This window comes from Triturus cristatus, chromosome 5_1 (genome assembly GCF_964204655.1).
Source record: "Triturus cristatus chromosome 5_1, aTriCri1.1, whole genome shotgun sequence".
NCBI classification, from domain to species: Eukaryota; Metazoa; Chordata; class Amphibia; order Caudata; family Salamandridae; genus Triturus; species Triturus cristatus.
The window spans coordinates 163,940,920-163,961,824 of NC_140587.1; the positions used below are offsets into that span (position 1 = coordinate 163,940,920).

The following is a 20,905-nucleotide window of genomic DNA, read 5'->3' on the forward strand; positions in this document are numbered from 1 at the left end:
CTCCCGGCGTGACTGTCGACTGGGGCGGACTGTTCTCAGTGCGCACCGACCGCGTCGCGCCGCCGGGCGGGGAGGCCCACGCCGGGTGCCAGGGGTCTGCGGCGATGTCTTGAAACACGGACCAAGGAGTCTAACACGTGCGCGAGTCAGAGGGCCGTGCGAAACCCTGTGGCGCAATGAAGGTGAGGGCCGGTGCGCGCCGGCTGAGGTGGGATCCTGCCGCGCTTCCAGCGGCGGGCGCACCACTGGCCCGTCTCGCCCGCTCTGTCGGGGAGGTGGAGCATGAGCGTGCGTGATAGGACCCGAAAGATGGTGAACTATGCCTGGGCAGGGCGAAGCCAGAGGAAACTCTGGTGGAGGTCCGTAGCGGTCCTGACGTGCAAATCGGTCATCCGACCTGGGTATAGGGGCGAAAGACTAATCGAACCATCTAGTAGCTGGTTCCCTCCGAAGTTTCCCTCAGGATAGCTGGCGCTCGGAGCCCCCAGTTTTATCTGGTAAAGCGAATGATTAGAGGTCTTGGGGCCGAAACGATCTCAACCTATTCTCAAACTTTAAATGGGTAAGAAGCCCGGCTCGCTGGCGTGGAGCCGGGCATGGGATCTGTGGGATTATGACTGAACGCCTCTAAGTCAGAATCCCCCCTAAACCGTAACGATACCGCAGTGCCGTGGAGCCTCGGTTGGCCTGGGATAGCCGGCCTCTCTCGGGGGGCCGGTGCGTAGAGCCGCTCGCTTGGGGACCGGAGCGCGGACGGAAGGGGGCCGCCTCCATCGCCCTTAGTGCACCGCATGTTCGTGGGGCACCCGGTGCTAAATCATTCGTAGACGACCTGATTCTGGGTCAGGGTTTCGTAAGTAGCAGAGCAGCTACCTCGCTGCGATCTATTGAAAGTCATCCTCTGAGCCAAGCTTTTGTCTCTCTCCGTGCGTGGGCGCCCGCGGACGCCCTCTTCCACCACACCCAGGGGTGGGTCCCTCTGCTGCCGGGCCGGCGGGAAGGGACGCGGAAGGGGGTAACGCGGGCCTGCGGGAGGCTGCCTCCACCACGTGCCTTCCGGCACGGGGGCTTCCCCCTCCCGTCCCTGCCCCACTGGGGCGCGGGGATGGGGGCCACAGTCCCTCGCTGCTCGGCAGGGTGACCAGATGGCCTGGCCTCCCCTTCCCGCCGCTCCCGCGCAGGGAGCAGCACCAGGGAAGGAGCCCTCCCGAGCGGCTGCCTCGGAGTGCCTGGCCACCCTCGCCGGACTGCAAGGGCGAGTGGGCACGGCACCCTCCCAGGCCACCTGGGGGGCTGGGTGGGCCCTGGCCATCTGGTCGCCTGGCTGCACGACCAGATGGCCCTGCGGGCCGGGTGACCAGATGGCCCTGCGGGCCGGGCGACCAGATGGCCCTGCGGGCCGAGTGACCAGATGGCTGGCCTACCGGCCGGCCGGGCTAACTCCAACTTTTGTCCTTCCCCAGAGTTCTGTAAGCCAGTGGGGGCTTAATAGTCGATAAAAATGGGCTCCCCGGGCAGGCCGTCGGGGAGAGGACGTGGCCTGGGCTTAACCCTCCTTGGTTCCAGCCGAGGGTCCGGGTGCTGGGGACAGGGGATCCACCGGGGGCCCGGGGAGGCTGTCCCCGGCCTGGCTGGGGTCCGGAAGCTGGGCCTGGGCCCGGTGCTGGAGCTCCGTCCCCGGGTGCGGCTCCGTCCCGGGGTGCGGGAGCCCCCTGTCCCGCAAGCCAGCCGAGAGTCCGTGCGCTGGGGACGGGTGTCCACCGGGGCCCGGGGAGGCTCTCCCCGGCCTGGCTAGGTTTCGGAAGCTGGGCCCGGTGCTGGAGCTCCGTCCCAGGGTGCGGCTCCGTCCCGGGGTTGCGGGAGCCCCCTCTGCCGCAAGCCAGCTGAGGGTCCGTGCGCTGGGGACGGGTGTCCACCGGGGCCCGGGGAGGCTCTCCCCGGCCTGGCTAGGGTCCGGAAGCTGGGCCCGGTGCTGGAGCTCCGTCCCAGGGTGCGGCTCCATCCCAGAGTGCGGGAGCCCCCCGGTCCTGCAAGCCAGCCGAAGGTACGGGCGCTGGGGAAGGGGGTCCACCGGGGCCCGGGGAGGCTCTTCCCGGCCTGGCTAGGGTTCGGAAGCTGGGCCCGGTGTTGGAGCTCCGTCCCAGGGTGCGGTTCCATCCCGGGGTGCGGGAGCCCCCTGTCCCGCAAGCCAGCTGAGGGTCCAGCCGCTGGGGAAGGGTGTCCACCGGGGCCCAGGGAGGCTCTCCCCGGCCTGGCTAGGGGTCTGAAGCTGGGACCGGGCCCGGGGCTCGTGCTCCGTCCGGCAGGGCCCGGGGTGCGGGAGCCCCCCGTCCTGCAAGCCAGCCGAGGGTCCGGGCGCTGGAGACAGGGGTCCACCGGGGCCCAGGGAGGCTCTCCCCGGCCTGGCTGCTTTCAGAAGCATGGACCGGGCCCGTGGGGAGGCTCTCCCCAGCCTGGCTAGGGTTCTGAACCTGGGCCCGGACCCGAGGCTTGTGCTCCGTCCCAGTGTCCCAGGGTGCGGGAGCCCCCCGTCCTGCAAGCCAGCCGAGGGTCCAGCCGCTGGGGAAGGGTGTCCACCGGGGCCCCGGGAGGCTCTCTTCCCAGCCTGGCTAGGGTTCGGAAGCTGAGCCCGGACCCGGGGCTTGTGCCCCATCCCAGTGTCCCAGGGTGCGGGAGCTCCCGTCCTGTAAGCCAGCCGAGGGTCCGTGCGCTGGGGAAGGGTGTCCACCGTGGCCAGGGGAGGCTCTCCCCGGCTTGGCTAGGGTTCGGAAGCTGAGCCCGGACCCGGGGCTTGTGCCCCATCCCAGTGTCCCAGGGTGCGGGAGCCCCCGTCCTGTAAGCCAGCCGAGGGTCCGTGCGCTGGGGAAGGGTGTCCACCGTGGCCAGGGGAGGCTCTCCCCGGCCTGGCTAGGGTTCGGAAGCTGGGCCCGGACCCGGGGCTTGTGCTCCTTCCCAGTGTCCCAGGGTGCGGGAGCCCCCCAGTCCTGCAAGCCAGCCGAGGGTCCGTGCGCTGGGGAAAGGGTGCCCTCCGGGGCCCGGGGAGGCTCTCCCCGGCCTGGCTAGGGGTCTGAAGCTGGGACCGGGCCCGGGGCTCGTGCTCCGTCCGGCAGGGCCCGGGGTGCGGGAGCCCCCCGTCCTGCAAGCCAGCTGAGGGTCCGGGCGCTGGAGACAGGGGTCCACCGGGGCCCAGGGAGGCTCTCCCCGGCCTGGCTGCTTTCAGAAGCAAGGACCGGGCCCGTGAGCCGGGGTGGCTTGCTTTTTTATTCTACGCTGGCGGAACTGAATTTTCCGCCCACCCCTAGTCTCCATACCCTCGTGTGGCACAGCTGAGACGTGCACCATGAAGTACTAATGGCTTACTCCTATCACGGGCACATTTTTTTAAAATAAACTTTTATGGACAGCAGATCGCTGTGTTTCATCTTCCCTACAATTCTCTCCTACACATGTATAAGGAGGGGGACAGTAGAAATGATGTAGTAGTGAGACAAACAGAGACGAGAAGTTTGCCTTTTAACAATGGGATCCAGGAAAGTAGGTCGGATTAGAGACTCTTAAGGATAGTTCTGTGTTTAAGTGGACTCGTAAGCACCTTGTGATCTTAAGCACATTTCCTTCTTGACAGAAAAAGGTCCTTCGTTTGCCTCAGTCGGTGCTCTCAGGAATTCCCCCACGTCACGCCCCGACACCCCGCGCCAGTCCGTTCCATCCCCATCCATCCAGAACTGCTGGCCATGCTAAAGCCCAACCCGCGCCTAAAGTCAGCGGCAGGGCATCGCTGACGTTCCTGTGCTTGAGCGGGTCCCGAGAATCGGCTGTCGGGGTGAACTCCTCCAGAGGAGGAAACGAACCATTAGGCCTCATGTTTGCTCTACACGGACTCGGATAACCCCGTCCCTCCCCTCCCTGCGAAGGAGCGCTTCTAACACAGCACTGTGGCTCAAAAGCCATGAGACCTAATGTACATGTGGAGCGTTTCTGTCACCTTATGCAGTAGGTGCATTGGTGCTGGGGAGCAAACTGAAACCTGATTATTATGGTAATACAAAAACACGAGCTGGGGGGGGCAATTTCCTTTCTTGCAATAGGGCCCATGGCGCGCTGGCTACGCCGCAGCCGATGCACAGGGATACTGTGCCCTTTAGTGCCAGTGCGTCACGAACAGGACTTATGCGCTATAATGGAATGGAGCGTCAACCCTTTCAGGTCTGTCAGTCCATACTCTGTTCGGCTCCACCATCAAACATTCGAATCACAGTTCTAGTTTCTCGAGGTTTTACATTTTCTCACAAAACCCTGCAGTTTTCAATCATGGAGAGCTAGAGGGGTACACCAGTATGGCCAGGATACAGAGCTCTCAAGTTTCACAGTTCCATCTATGAGTAGCCCATTCAGTCCAGGTATTATTTTAATTCTGGGATGTATATTCCTGGGTTTATGATAGATTGAACAGGACTGCAAATCCCAGCATGCAGCAAAAAATATGCACTAGATAAGCTACTCGCGTATTGAACTGAAAAACTTGGGGCCTCTGCAGACACTTTCCACTTAAATTGCCATAGCATAGTCTACAAACTTGAGGTCCGATGTACTAAGAAACAGGTCGCAAAAAGTGGCTGCAAATTGTGCACTGACTTTTTGCAAACTATCTCCTATTTTTGAGGTGTGCCTTATGTACTAATAGGTTGCATCACAAAGTCTTCAGTCATGGGGAGTGGGCGCAGAATAACCTGCAGCCTATTGAATATTAGCTAGACATGTAGTTAACCTCCAATTATCGGCTCCACACACAGGGATGGTGGCCTGCGAGGAACAACAGACCAACACTTGGCCTTATGTTTGCATTCCCAAATAGGAAACATGTTTTTAAAGAAGCCCATGTTCCTGAAAGACCTGGCCCTGCATGTTTATTGTTTAAAAAAAAGCTTTCTGCTCGGAAATATATTGGAAAGCGCAGGTGACGGTCATCTGTCCCTTTGTCAACATCACCCCCCCCATAAGGTCTCCCAACAGAATTCAAACAAAGTGAAAAGTGCACAAAATGGGCACCATTCCCTTTGCAAATCAGTGTCCCCTCCTTTGAGGTGTTGGGAGCTGATCAATGTTTTGTAACCCACGCACCATAGCGACTCGCAACTAGAAGGGGATGCCCCTTTCAGAACCTCTCCTACTAGCAATTTGGGATAGGGCACAAGATCAGTTTGGGAACTCCAAGAGTTCTAAAATGTCCTCTTTCATGCCAGCCATTTTGGCCCTCCATACAGCGCAGTGGTGGCTACCACTTATAGGCCACCATTCACAAGCACATGCTGTTTCATTCCTACTACAAAAAGTCAGATATTCAGACCACGTAATCCATCATTATAAGTGCACGGCTATCACGCACATCACATATGGATCTGTTGCAGAATTAAATTAAGTAAATTTCTCCTTGGCAGATAATGCTTGCATCTTACTATGACAATTAGTTATGCGAAGAATAGCAGGGTTTCAAGCATCATCTTGCAGTAAAAGGTAATCAGAATCAATTTAGCTTGTGTCTGTATTGAATAGTAAAGCTCTCAGGTTGCACCGTTATGCAGTGCAAGCCTGCGGCCATTTGCAGTGGTAGGAAGACGGAAAGTATGGAGTCCTACAGAGGGACAGAGACTCTCCTTGCCTACAGGAGACCTGCCACCACCATATACATGGCATCTGGTATTATTTACAAATACCAATGTTTGCATTAGACACGTGTAGTGAAACTGTCAGCAGATGGTCCAGAAATGCCTTGGTAAATTTTCTTCCACATTAAGATTTGCTGCCAGGGCTTAATTTGTAACAGAATAAGTGCAGGGCCCACATTTTTCTAAGGCAAGTGACAGAGGCAGCTGCTATTCTAAGTCATTGGCTAGCAGCGTGATGGGACCACAGAATGACTCAAGCCATGTAATATGGTACAAGACTCTGAGGTGTGATAGTTAATGTCTCAAGGTTCCATCAAGAAAAAAGCGCCACTGCACAATGATGTCACATATGCCAAATAGACAATAACTAGATCATAAGTTACATACTTGACTGTAAACATATTGTGAAAGACACTGGGCATAAAGTTGTGTTGCTACAGTTTCCAGGGTGCATCAACATTTTTTGGAATGTGCCAGTTTCTATTTGAAAATGTGGATTAAAGCTGGATCGAGGCAAATTGTGGGTGATGCGTTCGCAAAGTCTGAAAGTGTAACCCATTTGAAGAGCCATGAAATACAGGACTGGTAGTGGGACAATAGCTGTCAGCTTTTACAGCCTATCTAAGGGGATCAAGGGGGAGCTGAGTATACATTAGACCACCAGGGAAGATAGGCCAGTATTGCGAAAAGTTTATATGAAGCCCACGGACTAAAGAATGCACCAAAAAATAGAAGTTATTGGTGGAATGCTTACATTGATATCATCCTCCGGTTACTACTTAGGGCTGAAGAAATTCGATCTTCGATCTCGATCGAATTGACCCGCCATTTTGTGCTCCGCCGCCATTTTGTGTTGCCCTCACTCAGGCAGCACGGCGAACAAAGTCTTTTCTGCTTTTCCTGCAGCATCGTCTCAAAATAGCCTTCTGCCTCGGTTTACGAAACTGGTGTCAGGGACTGGCCGAGTACACTAATCCCCGTCTGGTTTTCCTAATCCCTGTCTCAACTATCTGTTGGTTCACACTATTCTTTTCTGATTTTATCTTATCCGCGGGCCTTCGCTATTCTCTGCTCGTATTCTCTCATTTCACAACTGTCCTCCAAAACACACAAATGTGTCCTGCCACCTGCAAGTCAGTTACAGACACGTTAATGAATTAACCTATGGGGAGGGGTGACAAACAGTTGCAGGAGAGGCTTCTTCGGGTTACTCGATATCTTTGTTTTCCAACTCTTACTATTGGCTATGTCTTGTTTTCGAACTTTTCTTATTGGTTCTTTATGTATGTATTGGGTGTGTTCTTCGTTAATGTATATGTCATCTATGTACTATAAAAGATTGTGCGCCACGGAGTGAAGTGGCAGTCTCCTGAGAACATACCGTGTGTACTTCTGGGACAGGTGTGGCTCACTAGTTAGAGGCGGCAGACCAATAAGCAGAGAATCGGTCAGGGACCAGGGTTCAATTCCCGACGCGGCAGGGTCGTGGACCAGGGTCAAAACGGACTCGATAATTCTCGCCCTGGTACCTACTCTAACCAGGAACACACTCTGCAACTCTGGGCATTAAGCTTGCCTCATCTCTACAACGGCCCCCCACAGACGCCGGGGATGCCTGGTTTCACCTTGGAGATACCCAGAAAGGGACCATCTCACAGGGATAGCCAGGACGGGTTCCCCAGCGGTCTACAGCGCCGGGACACCCCGTTGCTGGGGTAGCTGTGCGCTTTACAAGTCTACAACATTAACATTAACAACTGTACTAGCTGCAGCTAAATAAATCTGATCTTTTACGCCTGACAGAGTGTCCCGTGTCTCGGTTAGAAAAAGCAGGAGAACCCAGGAGATTAAGGCGTACCCTGCGCCGCCAGGCCCATAACGTTCTGGTTCTTCAGGGCCAGTCTGCATTTCACTGCTTGTTGCGCACCATAGCGCTGTAGATGAGGAGCAGCCGTGTCCTCATCGGCGTGGTCTGGCTCCACCAGGAATAGGCCACCCCAAACTGTAAGGCACAACACAAGCAACTGCAGGCCTGACTTAAATTGTTGGGCCTTATTAGTAAAGTGAAAATTGTGTCCTATGGTACAGTGAGCTTGCGATACACAACTCACCATACCTGTTGCACACAGAGCGTGCTGCGGTATCTACAGCAGCGGCGGCCAATGCAGGTAAGAGTGATGTGTCGTTGGAGCCGGGTGGGGTGGGATTAAAACAGACGACAACGAGGAAAAATGCATTACTTATTTAATTTTCCCTTGTGGTCATCTGTTGAATCCCCCCCAACCTGGCCCCACCTCTCTTACCTGCACGGACCGCGGCTGATCTACAGAGTAGCTGTTGGTTCTAATGGCACAGATTACTGGACCCTGATTTGGTAGGAAGAGGAGAAGCAAACACATGAGAGCAGAGCAGGATTTAGGCAAGCAACAGATTTATAATCCTCACCTAGTACGTAGCAAAGGTGTACTTGATGCCCATATTTAAGTAGTTGGATCTGTTTATTCAGAAGAGCTCCTTCTGGGCCCCGTGAGTAATGGCATGGCTGCAGTGCAGCACTCACAGTATGACTACAAATGCTTTTGCCTGTTTAAAAGATCCCCACGCACCGTCATCCTGACACTCAAAAATTCAGGTGAACATTGAACAGGAACCTCTTCAAAACACGTTCAGCGCTGTCCAAAGGTCTGTGTATGTTGTACATTTGCCAAGTTTCACTTACGCTCCATGACGTTTGTTAACCTCACGTGCAGTACTTGAGGGGGTAGATGGGATTTAATGTCAATGTTTAGGATAGGAAAAAAAATCTGAAGAGCATTAGAGCAGGAGCTGCAGTAGAGACCCCGAGGGCCTGATTTAGATCTTGGCGGACAGGTTACTCCTTCACAGCGGGGATTGATATCCCGTCCGCCGAAAGATAAACCCATTATATCCTATAGGATTTATATTAAATCCCATCATATCCTATGGGATTTATATTTTGGAGGAGCGAATGTCCGTCACCGTTGTGACAGAGTAGCCGTACTGCAAAGATCCACTGCTGCATCGTTTTCCCACTATTCATGGAGCACACAGAGTCGATACCGTAGGGCGCTAGGGCTGGCCGTCACCGGTGTGAAGTCAGACCTTTCAGAGTGACCGTAAAACACGTGCTCATACTCACAGCACAGGAAGCAGGACTTGTGAAAGCTGTTCCCCTCACACTGCACTTCCTCTGCAAAGTACACCGTCTTCTGGCAGACGCCGCACTTCTTTCCTCCGCCCCAGTTCGACATTCTGTGTAAAGAAAGATGTCTCCATTATGACGAGTGAATAAAACGGGAAAACACCGTGGATTATTAGCCCAGCACCCTCCCCTTCAACATCCGCGCAGAAAGGGGTGTGATGAACTGTCAGTAGGAAGGTTTGTTTTCAACTTTGTAAAACAAAGGGTTAGCGAGATTAAGAACAATAGAGAAGTGAGGCAGGGGAAGGGAAACAGAGTGACACTGATATAGGACAGCAGTGAGACATGGAGAAGAGGCTGATAAGGTGAGGAAAGAGAGATTTACAGGGGAGTGTTAGAGGGGAGAGGAGATAGAGGAGTGACTGATAGTGATAAAGGAGGGGTAACGAAGACGTAAACAGTAAAACATAACGGAAAGGAAAAGTAGCGTAATGCCAGAGAAAAAGAGGAGCTGAAGGCAGGAGGGGCTAGGGAAAGTGAGCCAGAAGTGGGCGAGACACTGAAAGCATGAGCCGGGGTCAAGCCTGTAGCCTTAGTGCCAATATCGGCAACACTCACCATCCCCCCATACAGCAATCTCTCAGTGAAATACCAGACAAGACACCTTCTTTGTGGAGAAAATTGCTGCAGGTTTATTAGCATTACATAATGCCAAGATTGGTGGGTTAGCTTACGGGCGATCCCAAGCCCCTTGCCGCCTGCCACCTGATGAGCCAAATTACACCGTGGCAATCCAATCAGTATAGAGTCAGATTTGGGGGAGGGGCGACCCCTCCCACCGGTGGACCGCCAGTCCACTCCCTTGCTCACGCCCCAGAGGGGGGCGGACCCTTCCAGGCAACCCCCGGTTGCTCAGGTCCACAACCGCCCGTAGGACTAACGGGGCGCCGTAGCTCCTCCAGGGTCCAACGCGAGGACCTCCCTGTGGACATTTGGCTTTAGCACCCTTACTGTGCTCGTGCAGAGGGTACCCTTCTGTACCTTACAGCCTCTGGATCACCCTGTAACCCCACCTGCAACACAAAAGAATATATTAGATAAAACCCACCCCCCACACCCTGCCTGAACGCCGGGTATGCGGTAGGGCGGGAAACGGCATCAGGGTAGAGGGCAAAGAGGGCGTCCCGTGGGCAGGAAGAGGTATATGTACCTCACTCCCCTACCCCCTCTACCCGGAAGTGACGCAGCACGCCAGACCCATGAGGGTCCTAACCACTGGGAGGCTGCCTCTTGTGTCTCTTGTGGCACTAAGGCGGCCGCCCTCTTAGCGGGTCTCCTTCGTAGATGCCGGGCAGCCAGCATAGTGCCAATATCGGCAACACTCACCATCCCCCCATACAGCAATCTCTCAGCGAAATAACTGAGACAAGACACCTTCTTTGTGGAGAAAATTGCTGCAGGTTTATTAGCATTACACAATGCCAAGATTGGTGGGTTAGCTTACGGGCGATCCCAAGGCAGGCAGCCCCTCGCCGCCTGCCACCTGATGAGCCAAATTACACGTGGCAATCCAATCGGTGTCAGTCAGATTTGGGGGAGGGGCGAACCCTCCCACCGGTGGACCACCAGTCCACTGCCTTGCTCATGCCCCAGAGGGGGGCGGAGCCTTCCCGGCAACCCCCGGTTGCTCAGGTCCACAACCGCCCGTAGGACTAACGGGGCGCCGTCGCTCCTCCAGGGTCCAACGCGAGGACCTCCCTGTGGATTTTTGGCTTTAGCACCCTTACTGTGCTCGTGCAGAGGGTACCCTTCTGTACCTTACAGCCTCTGGATCGCCATGTAACTCCGCCACAGCTCTGGGTGTGGCCACCGTCACCCCAGAGCCCCCCACCAAGATAGGCTTACTTACTTACCCCCAGCTGTCTGAGGCCTCCCCCAGAACAAGTCAGAACAGGTCCATACCCACTCTGGACAGGTGTACCCCATCTACATCAAAAAACCTTGTGGCCTTAGTGTGCAGTAACCCATGACGGATGAAGGCAAACCACCTTAGCCCAGAGAATTTCCTCAAGGCGCTGTTGCATTCCTGCCAGAGACCTCCGGGCTTCCCTTGATTGTGCGCCCTGCCACACTCGCCGGGGCGTTCTCAGACTACCATATCTCACAGGTCCCCAGCTGGTTGCTCCTTACACATGGAGACCGTAATGCTTGAAGCAGTGCCCTTCTCCCCAGAGATGACAGATTATTCCCTCCCAGGTGTATGACCCGCACATTAGGAGGAGGAATCCCCCCCCACATTTCTTACGCATGGAGGACTTCATGTCTTACAGCAGTGCCTTCCTTCCCAGGAAAGACAACTCATTGCTTCTTAAGTGTATGTCCCATTGTTAGGGAGGGAGACACTCCCCCCGGTCTGTGACACAGCTATCTACAGCAAGCTGTTCCAGCGCTAGCCTTTGCCCCCAAACCGAATTAACTCAGTGGTGGAAACACCTGTCTCCGGTTCCTGCCTTCCGCCCCTCGTGCCACCCTGAAGACGCACGAAAGGCCATATACCAACCATTGATCCTGGCGAAATAAAGAAATGCTGGTTTGCTAACACTCTAATTGAGCACTGCACACCTTTCTATCCACTCCAGTTTGCACCTAAGCCTTTTTACTTACATCCTGCTTGCTCGAGCCCCTCTCCAGGTCCAGCAAATCTGTACATCCCCCTCTGGTGAAGGGTAGGCATCTTTACCTACATCCAGCTGATACCCGGGCCTCTCCCCGGTCCAGCAAACAAGTCCAAGGCCACTTTAGCAGTTGAAAACCCCCATCTTCTTCAAAACTCCGTGGACTAGGCAAGCAAAAGCCTAACGCACATGCACCCAATTGTTGCCTAACTTACACCTGGAGAACTTATCTCTTGCAACAGATCCCTCTTCCCCAAGAGAGACAAGTGTGTACACAGGGCCAGTGTTCTTGGCTAGTGGAGCCCTGTGGTAAGTCATACGCATCTTGCCTGCCCTTTCGTTTCCTATTGCCTGCACGTCCATCACCGTCTGCAAGCGATCAAAGATGCTGAGTCACCCTGCTATTGTCCCCACCCTGGCGTGAGTGACCCCCTGCCGAACTACTGCTATCGTAACCTGGAAGCATACAAGTGGATGTTGAGAACGGGAGGTGTGGAATACCCAGCCCCAGATTGGGATGTTGCTGGGAGCAGGAAAGGACATGAAGGGGGCTCTAATCCACTTTAAGTTATGCCGGAGTACAACCACAGCCCCAACTGAACGTATTGGTGCTGGCCCAGTCCAGCGTTAAGCGCCGCCTGGCCTCTACTGCGCCTGCCCCCAAGACAGGCTATTGACCTTTACTACCTGTATGTTAATAGGGGACTATTATATGACAGGTCAACGCCTTTGCTACTGACACATGTGGTACTTTTTCCATACACCCTGCAAAATCAATTAGTTGATACCCCCAAATGGCCAGTATCCTCTGGCACCGCATCCAGAACACTTTCCCCAAACAGGTGCTAATTCTGTAAAGTGGGGATCCAAACTTGACAACAGTGCCCCCACCAATGTTCATTATTAGTGAACTGCCTACGTCCCCTTGATAGCTAGAAGGAGCTAGGATGTAGAGCAGAGGTCTTCAAACTTTTGGGTGCCGAGACCCCCCTGTCAACATTTTCAGTCGTAAGGACCCCCTCCTGATAAACATTTCTAAACCTGTAGGCAGGGCTTCTGGAATTACGAGGCAGGTGAGGACCAAATTACACGACAGGCTTGACTAAATTGTGTGGGAAGAAAATTTAAATAACGTTATGTGATGCAGCGTTATTTTGGGATAGAATTGCTTCATTATTTTTAACTTTTTTGCACACAGTAACACGGAGGAAAGATTTCACCCCATCAATACCAGTTTATAACCAAAATACAGCAATTAACATCAGAAACATGTCTAGTCAACCTTTGAGATGGGCCTTCCACTCCGCAGGAATACGTGCTGCCACATTAGAAGCTCACCTGGCCCTGGCCGGGAGCAGCAGGGGTCCCTTAAAACCCTGGCGGTCTTGTGCAGAGTTAAGCAATTTACCCATGCCACTTTTCTCTCACCCCTCCCTTCCATCCCTCTCTCCTCTCCTCTCCTGGATCCCTTTCTCACCTTGCAGGCCATTTTATTTCACCCCTTCTTACAACTTCTAAACTCTCCCCATTCAACTTCTCACTTCACCCTTAATCACCTCTTGCCATTCTGCCTTTTCACTGCCCTCATCTCTAACAGTTTCTCGCATTCATCTCACGGCCTCTCTGGCCCTGTCACCTCCCGTGCCCATCTGCACTTCTCATTCATCTCAAGTCTCTCCGTTCAAATTGTTGTCTATTTGTATCTTACACCTCTCCAGTCCCCCATTCATCTTTCACATCTATCCTTTGTTTTTTCACACCTTCTTGAACCAATGTCCCTCTCCCCAGTTACCTCAGCACCAGTGCTTAATTTGAGAAGGTGGTTTCCGTTGCTCCGCACTGGCACCTAATTGTGCACACTGGCAATATGACCGTCTGCCACATGCCACTTGATGGCTCTGTCTGTGTAATTTAGAGATGAGCAGAACAGCTGTTTATTAATTCAATATACATTAAAAAACGATAAACTTCTGACATCCATGCCATTCTTATAGCTTTGTGGGCTTGAAATAGTCACACTTGTACAGTGTTATGGTTGGTAGTTGCATAGGTATTGACATTGGCCGCACAGGCAAGGCAATGGGTGGGTGGTTAAAGTTGCAGTGGCCTATTGGTGAGGTCCCTGGCACATGTTTAATTACAAATTAATCACTGCTCAGCACCCACCCCAGTACTCCCTCTCTTCCCCTATCGCTGCTGTCCCTCACCAATGTTGCATCAAATTACTTTTTAGGTCACAGATCATCTCTCAGCTATCTTCTCTCACAGTTTGACAGTAGCCCTCCTCTGTGCCCGCAACTTATCCTCACACTCACTTCTTGTGTGTCTGCACTTCCCTTCGGCACTTCACATTTCTCCTCATCCCTGACCTCTTCAATCGAATTCCCTCACTCCCTTGCTGTCCTTTCTCATCCTCTCATCTCTCCTCACCGAGCACACGGGTCGGACCCGTATGCTCCTCTTGGCCTGTGTCACTCTGCTTATTGTTCCCTAATTCAGGAAGGCACGAATTGTCTGTCTTGCTGTTTTGGTGCAGGCCACACAGTTATGGAACGTGCACCCTCCTTTGCTTCGCTCCACCAAGACTCTATTATACTTTAGGAAGATATAAAAACCTGGCTCTATGCTCTGTAGGTCACCCCTTTTGGCTGGTTCTCCTTCCCCTTCTGTATGTTTCTTATTTGCCTTCAGGCAGCAGATGGCTATTAGCCCCAGGACACCTTTTGGTAATAGCAGCACACTACAAATGTAAATAATAATAGTAGTAGGCAGAAGCATGGGAGCGACTAGACCCAAACTTCGTGAGGGGGCCTACACTCCCAGGCAGGGCTGGCCATAGCACTGGCCACACATGGCACAACAGTCTTTTTTGGTGCCCCATCCCCGTTTCCTCCTTCTCCATAAATTCCCTCACTACCACTCACCAACAAAGCACCTCATCTCTCTGTATCACCTTTCTGACAAACATTTTTTGTTATAGTGCTACTCAGTTTACTCACAGTTCTGTGATCTGCATAGTACATGTTCTTTGTAGCAGGCACATTAACCCTCTGCACTCTGTGGATGAGAAGTGTGCCCATATGAGTGTACGGTGAGTGATGCAACAGTGTGAGAGTAGGGAAAGAGGAGTGACTGCAGGGTGAGTGAGGTGACCATGAATTTGGGTGCGGATGTAAGTGCAGAGTGGGACGAATGAATGCATGGTTAATGATGGGCTTGTTTGAGCAAGTTGCAAATTGAGCAGCGAGGGGACAGGTGAATGAGGTGTCACATGAGTGCATATGAGTGGTGTGACTGCAGGCTGAGGTACAGGGTGAACAACGCAAGTGCATTGTGATTGCAGAGTGATCACTGTGAGTGCAGTGTGAGAGGGTGAATGATGTGAGTGCATGGTGATCAGTGTGAGTGCATTGCGATCGCTGTGAGTGCAGGGTGAGCGTGAAAGTGAAGTGTGAGAATGAGAAGTGAGTTCTCTGAATGCAGGGTGCATTCCCAGACACTTGAAGTAACTCAGCATATTATTGACGGCAGCGTAGGGTATAAGATATAAGTTAAACTATTGCTATTCTGGCATTAATCAGGGATCGAGGGTGGAGGAAATAAATAATATGCTGATCCTGCAACACACTTCCAGTCCTATGGTTAGGGTTGCCTGCTCATTATTTTGATGTCCCAGACAGTACAAAAATAAGCAGTCACCTAAAGCTGTATATTTCAGCACTCATCTGTGCGTACTTGGAACAGCAAATATAAATAAAAGCACTTTTAATTGTGTTCTAGGGCTGCCTCAATGATCCATGACTGATAATTAAAGGGAACAAAGACAGAAAAGTCACATTACGAATGAATGCATATGATTTTATGTACAATCCCATTTAGTGTAAAGAGGATGCCTTTGCAGGCTCTTTAAACATCAAATGGCTGGTATTTCTCTTCTTGCAACCCTACTTTATATTTATTTTCATGAAATTCATTCTCACACTACTGCAGTAACTGTAAAATACAAATGTAAGGAAAAGGCAGAGTTGGGGCCCAGGGGGTACTGGAACTAGAATAAAATCAGTAAGCACTTTACAAAAGGTATGTAAATCTGCAAATGGTCCTTAACGACCTGTGAAAAACTCAGGAGATAAGACTGCAGACAACCCAGCGGAGCCCACAGCAGCTCGAGCTGATACACACTATGGGGGAGGAAGGGGGCTGAATCCCTTGTTGTGCCTCGCAGAAGTGTGACCGGGAATGCGCGACCCCCTTTCCATCACTTCACGGCCCCCCTGGGGGTCGCGCCCCACACTTTGAAGACCCCTGATGTAGAGGGATCCCCCACCCACGTGTAGGAGATATTGTACAGCCCTGTCATTCCCCAGGGTGAAAATAGTACCAATGAGTGGACCAGGTGACAACATCGTCACGTTTAAGACTCTCAGTATCCAGCCAGGACCCCACTTGCCTTACTTCTTGGACCTAGCTACTCCAGACCTATTGTCTAACATGTATAGTAATCTGTGAATAGAAGCATGAGTCACAATCCTCCCACTGTTGGAACATAGCTGCAGTTCCCTGATATTACACAAATAATATCTGACACCCACCAATTCTTCATAATTGCTGGCTTTACTGTGAAGTGTGCCCCGTTCAAGCACTGCTATTCCTTTACACTTCGTTTCTTTCTATAACTGCAAAATGCAAGGACATTGTAGGCACCCGTCCCCTAGCTGAAACAACAAAATGCGAGCATGACTTTGTCCAGAGACATTCCCTCAGTCTTTCAAGCGCAGCAATGTGGCAAGTCCAATACAGGGTTAGAACGCCCCTGTATTTACCCTGAACCTAGATGCCCCGGTCTGCTGGTCCTGTTACCTGGGACAGTGTGGTGTTTCCCCCGCTGGTAACGTGTCGGTGCCCGCCGACACCTGCATTGTATAACAAGTGAGGCCCAAGCTGTTTAGCAGTTCACTCCTCGTTTGCCAACTATGCTTTTAATCCAATAGTCATTCTCATTAGAGCGGCTGACAAACCCAATCATTCCCCACGTGAGCTCACATTTATTGTGAAATTGTGTGTCCCTTGCACTATAATACCCGCTACCTAGCTTCGCTTGAATAATGGCCCTGCCAGCGTTTCCTCAACATTGTAGCCATCAGTGCTATAAACACCTTGTTCCCCCTCGTTGTGGGACAGCAGCCCCCCTGCTAGAAGTCAGCTTCCTCCCCCACGTAACTATGGTTGTACGGGCAGGAAATGTTGTCTAATTGAAGCATCCTGTGACATGGCGAACTCATGACTGGAGACAATCTGGATCGAGGGGAGGTTCGTAATGTGCCCACTACTGTAGTCACTGCACCCCCTGTGGGGTGACCCATACACAGCCCCTCCTGCTTCCTTGCTATAGTCCTAGCCCAGGTAACCCTTCCATGCTGACCAACATTGACCCTTGGTGCTGAACCAACCATGCCCTGGTTCGCTTTATATCCCCCGGAATTGCTAGCCCTCCACAAGAAGTGTGAGATATGGGAGACCCTTATCTTGGAGGTACTGGAGGATGTATGTAATATGCAGTTCTTGTGGTATACCATGCCCTTACCTAAACATGCATTAGATTTGCGCGCTGATTACAGCAAGGAGCATGCCCAAATAACTACCCCTTGTTTTGTAAGCGAAAATCATTGAGTCCATCCACCTGAAGTATACAAAACCAATTGACAATTCCAAGCCTCAAAGGCTAAAAGCAAGGCATGGGCAGCGCGCACTAGTAATTTCAATATGGTCCGCCCTGCCCAAAGACTGGTGCAATTAGGAGCATGGGGCCTAGCAATGGGTTTCTTTTAGAACAGAAAACTGGCCACGCAAAGAACCATGGTTAGACCCTAGATGTCGCTGTGGTGGGGAGTTGTGGTACACCAAACGGGCCATATGTAAGAGTAGTTAACATGACAACTCCTAACCCAAACAATTGTGTACGTGTGAATATTCAGACTATTCCAGGCCCCCAGTGCTAGATGGATGGCGTGGGCAGCAGGCAATAGATTTAATGTATATTGAATTAATAAATGTCCGGTGCTGTGGTCATTTCTACAACAGAGAGACAGCCGCGACCTGAGGGCGGGCTGTCACCATCGCCGATAATTAAGTGACGGTGCTGAGGACCATAAACCACCCGGCCAATAACTGTGGGAAGAGGAGGTCACCCGCTGCAACACCTGCATTGCACGGCATTGCCTGGATCCATTGACCTGGCTGAGGAGCTGCCTTACCACTGATGTTGATGCCTGGAGTGCGAGGATGGACCGCCTCCCCCATTACAGCTAACCACCACCAAGTGCAGACCCTTCATGATTACATAAACAACAAAAGCTATCGGAGAAATATCCTCAAAACCCCACAAGTCGCCATAAGTTGTTTTGCCTACAGTGTATCCGATACATTGCCCACATGCACCTTAGGGAACATTTGGCAGTTGAAATGCCAATACCTTACCATGAAGGATGGCCGACAGTTGCCAACTTTCTTAATACCAATGAAGCACTTGCGCTTCGTCACTACACTTTCCAAGGACTAATATCACTGTAGAACCAGCATTCTTACCCTAATTCATTCTAACCTGGCAGTTCCCTAGAGTGCCACAGAGTACTGTACAACGTGTGCCACTTCAGACTTCAGAATAAAATCCATTCATGTGTGTCACTGTCTTCTGACCACCCTAAGGCTCGCACGCTGTTTCTATGTAACGGACATGTTTGACTCCGTTCTAACCGCATGTTTCCTCACTAAGCTGTCATCCAGTATGTAGCGCTAATATCCCAGCCCCCGTTTTTTTTTTAGGTCGAGGACTACCGGTCTGCCGAAGGCAGAACCGGAAATCGGAGATTTAATGTTTCCTAGAGTGGCTCCTTAGCCCGCCTCTCTTTTTGCCTCTCCTCCATTGGCTGGCTTCCTAAACGGAGGCCAGCCATTGGAGGAGAGAGCCGCCCCTCCAAATAGGCTCTGTCTTTTTCAGATTCGGGGGCGTGTTCCTTGCTGTTCTTTCTACTTTTTAGCCACGCCCTTTTAGAACAGCAGGAACACGCCCCCGAATCCGAAAAAGTTTCGAAGCTTCCATCCGCCATTTTTTTCCTATCGTCTGACCGACACTCGCAGCGCTACATCCCTCAAACACGAGTCCGCCATCACTGCCGGAGACCACCTGCAGTGATTCCACCGACACTCGCAGCGCTACATCCCTCAAACACGAGTCCACCATCACTGCCGGAGACCACCTGCAGTGATTCCACCGACACTCGCAGCGCTACATCCCTCAAACACGAGTCCGCCATCACTGCCGGAGACCACCTGCAGTGATTCCACCGACACTCGCAGCGCTACATCCCTCAAACACGAGTCAGCCATCACAGCCGGAGACGGGAGGGAGCGAGCCCTGCCCCCCTTTGCTCCATCTGCATTTGACCGGATGCTGGCTTCACCCCCATTTTGCTGGGGGATTCTTTCTTCAAACGATGCATAAAACCAAGGTATCCTCGGCGCATCCACAGGAGGCGGTTTGTTAGCTGATAGCTGCACCGGTATTTACAAAGCACTGAAACTTTCTGAAGTGCTCGACTCATCTAGTGAGTTACTCTGAGCAAATCTGGGAGGGATGAGATAGGAACAGCTGGAAGGGATTCTGGGATATTGAGTTTTTAGTGGCTTTCGACTGAGGGAAAAGCTGCCATTTCACAGAAGCCTAGGAGCGAGCACTCAAGAGTTAAACAAACGCGGTCGCGTGTTGTTCATTTGTTCTGGCCTCTTCAGTGTTTTGTTGTTTGCTTGCTTTGAGGGTAACAGAGCCCGAGGTGTGGCGACTGTCCCTCACCTCAGAGTTACGGAGGGACGCGAGGCCAGTTTGAGAGAATGACTTCCAGGCCTGCTGGTCTGGGGAGGGGTCACGCCTGACATGTGTCTCCACCGACCCTCCTCGGGCATGCCTCAGCAGTGCGTTCCCCCAGTGTTCCCGTGGGATGTCTCGTCCTAGCATTGCAGACCCGTGCAGGGCACGGCGGGTTCTTGGAAGGAGCTGGCATTCCCAGGTTAGCAGAGGCGCCTCCGTAGGAAGGGAGGTGAAGGTCCCTCTCTACCCGCCGCGCAACACCCATTGGAATCAAAGGGCTTCAGCCCCCCCCCCTTTCCCGTCGTGTGTGGCAGCCCGGGATGAGACATCTTCCCGGGCACAAACCCAGCCGCGCCCGAGCACTTCACAGGTCTTTAAAAAGACCATTGCATGTTAATGAGGCCTTGCTGTCATTTCACCCCTTCTAAGAGCCCCTGCAGCTCCACTCTGCCTAGATTCAGCCCCCCCCCCCGAAATTTTTGCTTAGCCCCCCCCCGAAATTTGGCTCTAGTTGTGCCTCTGCGTAGGGTGGAAGGATCCGAATGGCAGATTGGCCTGGAGGTTCCGTGTGTGTTCAGAGGGGGTTCACCTTCCCAGGCTCTGGTTTTCATACTGCTAAGGGATGTGAGGCGACGAATGTGTCCCACTGCGCATGCGCAGGTGTTCCACACGTTATAAAAGCACATGGCTCATTCAGATCGGATTTTTGCAAGAAATCATGACAAGAACCGCTCACTGAAAACATTATAATCCTGTGGGGAGTATCGATTCCTGTCACTTTAAAATAATTAGAATCTTGCTGAGAAGTGCCAGTGCTGAGCAGTGTGGTACTGCTGGCCCATGAAAAGTGTTAAACTGTTGCTGAGAAGTGCGAGTGCAGAGCAGTGTGATACTGAATTCCCATTAAAAGTGTTAGAATCTTGCTGAGAAGTGCCAGTGCTGAGCAGTGTGATAGCGCTGTTCAATTAAAACGGTTAGAATCTTGGTGAGAAGTGCCAGTGTGGTAGTGCTGTCCCGTCAAAAGTTTTAGAATCGTGCTGAGAAGTGCCAGTGCTGAGCAGTGTGGTACTGTTGGCCCATCAAATGTGTTAGAATCTTGCCGAGAAATGCCATGCTGAGCAGTGTGTTACTGCTGGCCCATTAAAAGTGTTAGAATCTTGATAAGAAGTGTCACTGCTGAGCAGCATGATACTACTGTCCCATTATAAGTGCTAGAATCTTGCTGAGTAGTGTCATGTTTAGCAGTGTGGTACGGCTGTCCCATGAAAAGTGTTTGGATTTTGCTGAGAAGTGCCAGCGCCGAGTAGTGTGGCAGTGATGTCACTTTAAAAGTAACAGAATACTTTTGAGATGTGCCATGATTTCATTTGATAAGTGCCAGTGCCATCACACAACAGGAATCCTGTAAAGAAGCGCCACCACTGTAGAGTTCATTTGATACCTGCTGATAAAAATCTGCACAGTCCCTTAAAACTATTAGAAAAAAACTGAGAATTGCAGCGGCTGTCCCATGAAAAGTATTCAAATGATCCATAGG

The 20,905-nt window shown here is 52.2% G+C and overlaps 1 protein-coding gene across 1 annotated transcript in view; it reads right to left on the reverse strand.

The window, feature by feature from the left end:
* LOC146830521 (cysteine and glycine-rich protein 1) overlaps positions 1-20,905 on the reverse strand; it is a 145,144-nt gene that overhangs the window by 63,700 nt on the left and 60,539 nt on the right. The window contains exon 2 of the mRNA XM_085604726.1: positions 8,827-8,939. Coding sequence (XP_085460852.1) covers positions 8,827-8,938 — 112 coding nt within the window. The 5' untranslated portion in view covers position 8,939. The remainder of the gene's footprint in view (positions 1-8,826; positions 8,940-20,905) is intronic.